At 66.9% G+C, this 7565-nt stretch overlaps 1 protein-coding gene across 9 annotated transcripts in view; it reads right to left on the bottom strand.

Moving 5' to 3' along the window:
• Window positions 1-120: 120 nt before the first annotated feature.
• Window positions 121-7565, bottom strand: part of PPP6R2 (protein phosphatase 6 regulatory subunit 2) — a 56433-nt gene continuing 48988 nt past the window's right edge. For 6 of the 9 annotated variants that reach the window (XM_036430114.2, XM_036430121.2, XM_036430116.2 and 3 more), the window contains 12 exons: window positions 6222-6337; window positions 5207-5292; window positions 4862-4939; window positions 4473-4570; window positions 3943-4056; window positions 3741-3902; window positions 3495-3649; window positions 3114-3276; window positions 2939-3027; window positions 2383-2545; window positions 999-1241; window positions 121-902 (listed from right to left, as the gene is read on the bottom strand). In XM_036430114.2, the coding sequence (XP_036286007.1) occupies window positions 851-902; window positions 999-1241; window positions 2383-2545; window positions 2939-3027; window positions 3114-3276; window positions 3495-3649; window positions 3741-3902; window positions 3943-4056; window positions 4473-4570; window positions 4862-4939; window positions 5207-5292; window positions 6222-6337 (1519 nt within the window). In that variant the 3' untranslated portion in view covers window positions 121-850. The remainder of the gene's footprint in view (window positions 903-998; window positions 1242-2382; window positions 2546-2938; window positions 3028-3113; window positions 3277-3494; window positions 3650-3740; window positions 3903-3942; window positions 4057-4472; window positions 4571-4861; window positions 4940-5206; window positions 5293-6221; window positions 6338-7565) is intronic. The other 3 variants (XM_036430119.2, XM_036430118.2, XM_036430120.2) reach the window with 3 other exon arrangements.

The raw sequence follows: 7565 nt of genomic DNA, 5'->3' as shown, positions 1-7565 counted from the left end.
GTTCTTGCTCCTTGTTGCTCAGGTGTGGAGACCTGCAGCTCTGACGGGCAGGCCTCGGGCAGCAGGCAACCCCACTGGCCAGGATGGGCTCCAGGGTGTGCAGCTTCACAAGACGCAGTTGTAAGAATAACACAACTTTATTGGGTGTTAGGGTTTGGGTGCCCTGTCAGAGATCAGAACATTAAAAATGGACTCGGCATCACACGCTGTATCTACAGGCCTTCCTGGACGATGGCACTGGCCCCACCCATCCAGCACTGCTGGGGCCAGTCTCTGCCCCCGCCCCTCCTGCATGACCCCTCCTGCATGCCCATGGCCAGCTCTTGCCAGGTGCCCAAACGCACCAGAGTGCCAGGGCCGGGCTACCCCTGCCGGGCTGTGAGGGTCTCGGTATTTTTAAGGCAGTCAAATTTTGCATCCTGGCTCAAAGGCCAGCTCCCAGGGCCCCTGGGCAGCTAAGACCCGTGTGGCCAGCCCAGGCCTGGACATACATCTGTCCCAAGTCAGGGAGACCCTTCACTGCAGCCAGATACAAAGTGCAAACACGGCTCTCTGCGTTGTTTAAAAATCTGTAAAAACGGGCTGGCAGCCGGTGGCATCCGCGCCCATCACGCCTCAGTCCTGTGACACCAGGGTGGTGGCTGGGCTCTGGCAGGCAGAGCGCATGTCTGAAGACTTATTGCTGTGCATGGGGTCAGGCAGGAGCGACGCGAGCTGGGCCGTCCGACTGGGTCCAACTGCCAGCTTTACCAATGCAGCATTTATTTTAAAATTAAATTAAATTAAAAAAGACAAATTGCATCACCAGGTAGGTTTTCGATTAAGGGCGCGCCCTGCCTGGGTGGCAGCATCACACAGGGCCATTGGAGGCGGCTCCTGCAGGTGGTGGGGCAGCCGTCTTCCTGCAGGAGAGGAGTAGGGTTTGGAACCTAAGGGTCTAAGGGTCCCTGTCCAGTCCCCCCTACTCCCTCCCCCCAACCCCGGCCCAGCCTGCTCACCTGTCCTTTGTCACTGTCCCCAGAACGGCCACTGTGGCAACAGCTGGGCTGGCTGCAGCTGTGGTTGTGACGGCCACCAACGGCCCTGGGGGCACTGCCACAGCCAGCACCCCTGTGGGGGCTGGGGCAGGACTGGCCTTGCTCACAGCTGTGGAGGCTGCCTTGGGGGCGACAGCCCCCGCCAGGGTGGAGGTGGCTTCTGCAGGTGCAGAGGAGGTGGGACCTGGCAGCGTGCTGGCAGCCCTGTGGGGAGGTGTGGGCTCAGTGACCTGGGCTGCCCCAAGTTCCCAACATGTCAGAGCAACCTGCCTGCCTCCCAGGCCTCCACCCTCCCTCCAGGCAGCCCCTACCTTGCTCCCCGGGACCCTCATTTCTGGGGACCACACTTGGTCCTGGCACTTCCCTGACAGCCCGTAGGCCTTGTCTGCCCAGAACTTGCCCTCCCACACCAGGGACAGCCTGGCCCACACCTGCCCAGCACATGCTTCCACTGCGCCATGTCAACACCACCCTCGCAAGGACCCCGGGAGCCTGCGGAGGGGCCTCGTGGGGCTGCGCCAGGTGCGGTGGGCAGCATGTGGAACAGACGGAACCCGCTGTCAGGTAGCTGGTGGGGAGGGGAGAGGTCGGGGAGGTTTGAGAACTGTAGTGCTGCTTTAAGGGGCTAAACCTTGCAGGAGCCCCAGGCTGCCCCTTGCCTGGCCTGCTTTTCTGTTCCCGAAGCCCCGCCCCACTTCCTGTGAGCCAGAGCAGGACCCCCACCCTGGGGTGCACAGAGCTCCACCTCAGGTGGGAACCAGGGTGGGTGGGAAGGCGCCATCTCACTCAGCACCGCCTGCTGTGACCGCACATCACACGTCACATCGCACTGCCCACGTTCCCCCAGGCTGCCCAGCACTCCTTCCCTAGTCTCCAAAACACTCTGTGCTGCCCCCAGGCCAGCCTGGCCTCTCGCTGAGGGTAGGGATGGGACATGTGGGGGCTCAGCTTGCACAGAGGCCATCGCCCATCAGAGGTCCGCTGCAAAGCCCTAATAGCCCCCCACTGTCTGAGCGCGACAGGCATTTATTTCCAAGGCGCCTGGTTTAGGTGGGCACGTGGCTGGGACTTGGCACATACCAGACAGGCTAAAAGCTGAACCCCCTCCCAGCCATCCAAGGCCACCCCAGAGCCTGTGTAATGGCTCAGCAGGGCCTGGCCATTCTCTTCAAGGCGGGCCTATGGGTGGGGCGGCCCCATTCTCGGGTCCCTGAGGTGGGACACTCGGGTCCTCTGCTCACCCCCAAGCATCCCTCCCCAGAGCCACCTCTGCGGGGTCACAGGGTCCACCTTCTCCTGGGCAAGCGGAGAGCTGTGGACAATTGCACCACCCCATCCTGCACACCTGGGGACGGGCGTGGGCAGTGAGGGGGCCTCCTGGCCGGGACCCATACTGATAGCCTCGGAGGCGACAGCCACCTTCTGCTCGTCCTCGTCACTGCTGGAGGCTACCAGAGGGGCGTCCCTGGAGACACACACATTCCAGGCACACGGGGAGGCGGGGCCAACTGCAAGACAGGGGTGGGGGGGCACTTGTGAGGGCAGAGGAGCCCCAAACTCGGGTGGGCATGCAAAAGCTTCAGCCTCAAACTTGGGACAGAACCTGTCTGCCAAGGAATGTCTGCCCATGAAGAAACTGTCCTCCCTGTTGCTTCTAAGAGCCACGCCTCCCAACGTGGCCCTCGACAGCCTGGGGCTTCCCGGCCTGTCCAAAGGGCTCGGGGCCAGACACCCTGGACAGGCCCCCCAGCTGCCCGAGGTGGCTGAGGGCGTGCGAGGCATGAGGAAGGCTGCCAGGGGTCCCGGTGGCACAGGCAGATGCAGGGGCAGCCCCTCCCTCCAGGGGTGGCTCCAAGGCCTTCCACCCGCCCGCTGCCCAAGTTGGAGGTGCTCCGACTCACCGGTTCTCTCTGGGGCCTGGCTCAGGCTGCCCTGGGCATCGCCGGGTCCTATGTCCACCGGGGAGCTGCACCTGGGCCCCGACTCGGAGCTGTGAACAAAGCCGAGGCTGAGGCCCTGCAGGGAGACGCTGCCCAACCTGGGCGTGACCGCCGCCTGCCCTCCCTGCCTCCTCACCAGCAGAAGGGCTGGAAGTCGGGGAACTTGGCCCAGCCTTTCTCCTCCAGAGCCGCGGTGCTGGGGGCCCTGGCTGCCCACACACTGGAGCCTACGTCCATCGCCACTCCAGGGGCGGCGGCGGTCGGGCTCGCCGGCTCATCAAACGCCGTCCACGTGGCACCTGCCAGGGACGAGACCAGAGCCCTCAGCCCAGAGCAGCCAGACACCCAGCAGTGGCGCCCCCACTGGGCAGCTAGGCGTGTGGCTGAGGGCCAAGCATGAGCCCTGGTCACTGGGCACAGGGAGCCCGCAGGACCACACTCCATAGTGCAGGCGCTAGGGGCACCCGCCAGGGCACCCAGTCCTCCGTCACCTGTGCCCCTGCACCCCAGCACCTACCTTCCGAGCCACCTTCCACACGAGGACCGGCCTTTTGGGCAGCGGCCTGAGGAGCCTCTGCGGGAGCCACATCCCGGTTGGCTTCCGCCCCTTCCCGGTCTCCACTCGCCAGGCCCTTCTCCAGGCAGCCCTCTGGTGCGGGCGGGCCCCCGAACCTGGGGGGGGCACAGTCAGCTCGGGACATCGCGGGCGGGCGGGACAGGGCCTGTCTCCCTCGGGGAGCTGGGGCGGCGGGCGGGCACACACCTGGCTCTGCCCAGGCCCCGGGCGGCACACTGGGTCTCCTTGTCCTCCCAGATGTCATCGTCTTCATCGTCGTCAAAGGGCTGGATGTGGTCCCCGCAGCAGGCCTCAAACAGAGCCGCGCTGGGCTGTGGGAGCCACGTGTTCACAGCCCGAGGCCTGGCCGCAGCCACACGGGATGGGCTCCCGGGGAGCAGCCCCTCGCCCCGCTGCCCACCCACCGCCATGTCTGTCCACCGCCCGCAGACAGAGGAGACTCACGCTGTCCTCGTCGGCGTCGATGTGGAAGTTGATCTCTGCGATCCTGTCGAAGGGAGCGCTGGAAGGAGAACGCAGCCGCTCAGCGCGTGGCGCCTGGGTGACCCCTCAAGGCCGCCCAGCGCGGAGGCCGAGGGAGTCTGTAGCCCAGAGCAGTGGGGCTGAGAGCACAAGGCTGACCGGGTGGGCCCATGCCGTTTGCTTTCTCCCGGCTCTGAGGGGGCAGCCTGGGGACTCGAACCTGGCTGCTGCAGCTGGTCTGGATAGGGCATGCCCTGCCCTCTCCGAGTCTTCAGGCTGTGAGGGTCCCTCTCTGCCCAGCCCTCCCACGCAGCTCACACCTGGCTCGGCTGAGGAAGGGGCAGCCTCTAGCGAGCTCCACCCTCCGGAAGGGACGGGTGGGGCTGGGGGAGGGGTGATGCCACAAAGCAGGGCTGTGGTGTGCGAGGAAGGCAGCCAGGCACATGCTGGGCTCACTTGACGCTGTCGTCCTGGTCTGCAAACTCCTCATCGTTGAAGCCAAACTGGTCCACGAATGTGGCCGTCATCTGCTGGACCTGGTACTCGGAGAAGGCCTGGGGGGCGGGCACGGCCTCAGACTCGCTCCCCCCGCTCGGCCACACAGGGCGCGTGTGCGTGCGGCCACACCCACTCAGCCTATTTGACTTGTCATTCGCCTGCCGCGTCCCCAAAGGCCCATCCTTGTGAGTGGCCTGGGGGAGGCTCCCGTCATCACGGCGAGGGGCAGGGCCAGGCGCAAGGAGCATCGCTCCCCTCGCCCTCTCCCGGCAGTCCGGCGAGATGCCCCGGGACGCCTAGAAGCTCAGTGCCGCTAGGCCTGCGGACAAGGGCCTGGCCACACGCACCTGCTGCAGGGACAGCTCGTTAGGGAACACGCCCTCCATGTCCTCATCCTCACTCGAGGGGTGGAGGTGGGTGCTTACCTGCAACAGCAGAGGGCGGGTGTGAGCTGGCAGGAGCAAGCTGTTGCCTGCAGCCCTCACTGGGTCTGGGCACAGGCCTCTCAGGCCACACTGGGCCTCCTGACACGACAGGGATGGGACCGAGCGGCCACAGCAGCTCTGCTCAGGGCCTCGGGCCCGCACGGGGATGGCCCAGGCCCGTGGTCAGAGGGTCTGTGTCTGGACACAGCAGACGCCGCACCACACGCTCGGCCGCAGATGCACACACAAGCAGACCAGACTCCTCACCAGGTCCACAGCGTTCCTGCGGTTGGTCTCCGTCAGCGTCTCCTCCACGAAGCTCTCCCAGCGCCCACGGCAATCCGCAGGCAGCCCTGCGAGGGAAGTGCTGCCTGGTCCCCAGCGCCACTGCAGGCCCCAGGCGGCCTGTGCGGCAGGCCCAGGGCCGACTCGGCGGGCGCCAGAGCCTGAGTTCACCTGGTGCCCGAGGGACCCCAAGGGGCCCGACAGACACGCAGCGCCGACTCCTGTAACGAAGCGGCCGACAGCCCGCCTCTGCACAACCCGCGTGCCCCACCCGCTTTTCGGAGGTCGGAGCCTCCGGTTCACACCACGGGAACGGCGAGGGAAGACGACGGCAAAGAGCTTCCACTTGCTGTCGCCTCCCCACCTGGACCATCCTGGGGAGCCTTCCCTGGCCCCATCTCATGCGACAGAGGGACCAGGAGGCCCGACCCCAGCCCGGGGCACTGACAGAACAGCCTCCCGCCTCCGGGACCTCCTGGGCTCACATCGCCCGCGACCACGGGCTGCCAGGCGGGGACACGCCAGGTCCAGCGAGGCCACGCCCGTGGTCTGACTGACGACCCCTGCAGCACAACTGAATGCCAGTACCCCGTGCCCCCTCTGGGCTCACAGCATCTGCACACCCCCCACACTCGCCCCTAACACACTCCGCCGCCTAGCCATCTCCCAGTCCACCCCCCCGGGCACACCCTGCTCCGTCTGCCTGGCATCCTCCTCCCCAGTGCGGCCACATGGACCCTTCCCGGAGCTGCTGACAGTGCCAGGACATGCGGGAAGGGTCGGCACCAGCCGCCGGAGCGAGGTCCTGCCTCTCAAGTAGGAAGCAGCCCAGGGTGCAGAGGGGAGGCCTGGCCTGGCCGGCGAGGGCTGCCTGGCTCAGAACTGCATGGCGTGCCCTGAGCGCGAACAGACGTCTGCCAACAGAACAGCACCGGGCCCACACCCAGCCACGGGAAGGCCCCCGCGAGGCGAGGCAGCCAGGTGCGCCCAGGCTCACCTTGGATAACCTCGCTGACGGGCGTCTGCATGGCACCCCTCTCCAGGTTCCGCACGACCGCGTTGGCGATCCGGGTGAGGTGGCCCATGTTCCCACGCCTCATGCCACCTGCTGCCCTGGAAGCGAACGAAGGGCAGCATGAGGGCAGCTGCCAGGCCTGGGCCTTGCCCACCGCCCCGAGTCCCTCCTCATGGCTCGCCTGCGTTGGGAGGTGCTGTACACAAACACACACACACACACACACACACACACACACACACACGCAGACCAGACAATGGGGAAGTCGCCAGGCTGTGGTTGCACGGCCATTTGGGTTCAGTAAGAGCAGATGAGGGATAGGCCGGGAGGGAGGCAGCCCCAGGCTAGCGGGCAGGGCAGCGGGAGGGCAGAGGGAGGGCAGAGGGCAGGGCAGAGGGCAGGGCAGCGGGCAGGGCAGAGGGAGGGCAGCGGGCAGGGCAGCGGGCAGGGCAGGGGGAGGGCAGAGGGCAGGGCAGAGGGCAGGGCAGAGGGCAGGGCAGCGGGAGGGCAGAGGGAGGGTAGAGGGAGGGCAGAGGGAGGGCAGAGGGCGGGCAGGGGGAGGGCAGTGGGAGGGCAGAGGGAGGGGGAGGGCAGAGGGCAGGGCAGAGGGAGGGCAGGGCAGAGGGCAGGGCAGAGGGAGGGAAGGGGAGGGAAAAGGGCAGGGCAGAGGAAAGGCAGAGAGAGGGCAGGGGGAGGGCAGAGGGAGGGCAGAGGGAGGGCAGAGGACAGGGCAGAGGGAGGGCAGAGGGAGGGCAGAGGACAGGGCAGAGGGAGGGCAGAGGATAGGGCAGAGGGAGGGCAGAGGGCAGGGCAGAGGGAGAGCAGAGGGCAGGGCAGAGGGAGGGCAGAGGGAGAGCAGAGGGCAGGGCAGAGGGAGGGCAGAGGGAGGGCAGTGGGAGGGCAGAGGGAGAGCAGAGGGCAGGGCAGAGGGAGGGCAGAGGGAGGGCAGTGGGAGGGCAGAGGGAGGGCAGAGGGAGGGCAGAGGGCAGGGCAGAGGGAGGGCAGAGGGCAGGGCAGAGGGAGGGCAGGGGGAGGGCAGAGGGAGGGCAGAGGGAGGGCAGAGGGCAGGGCAGAGGGAGGGCAGAGGGCAGGGCAGAGGGAGGGCAGCGGGAGGGCAGAGGGAGGGCAGAAGGAGGGCAGAGGCAGGGCTGCCACAGTGGACCCTCCAGGCCATCTGGGACCCGGGCGGCAGGAACCTCAGGCACAAGTGTCAGCCTCTGTTCCAGAAAGAGCCGCTGCTCAGAGCCGCACGGGCAGGGAGGGAGCGGGGGGAGCAGGGAGGGAGCGGGGGGTGCCTGGACACTCTTCTGAGGGCCCAAGGGCTCA

This window comes from Pipistrellus kuhlii, unplaced genomic scaffold (genome assembly GCF_014108245.1).
Source record: "Pipistrellus kuhlii isolate mPipKuh1 unplaced genomic scaffold, mPipKuh1.p scaffold_m20_p_101, whole genome shotgun sequence".
Taxonomy (NCBI): domain Eukaryota; kingdom Metazoa; phylum Chordata; class Mammalia; order Chiroptera; family Vespertilionidae; genus Pipistrellus; species Pipistrellus kuhlii.
The sequence above is the reverse complement of the archived record's forward strand: the minus strand, read 5'-3'. Positions and strand labels throughout refer to the sequence as shown.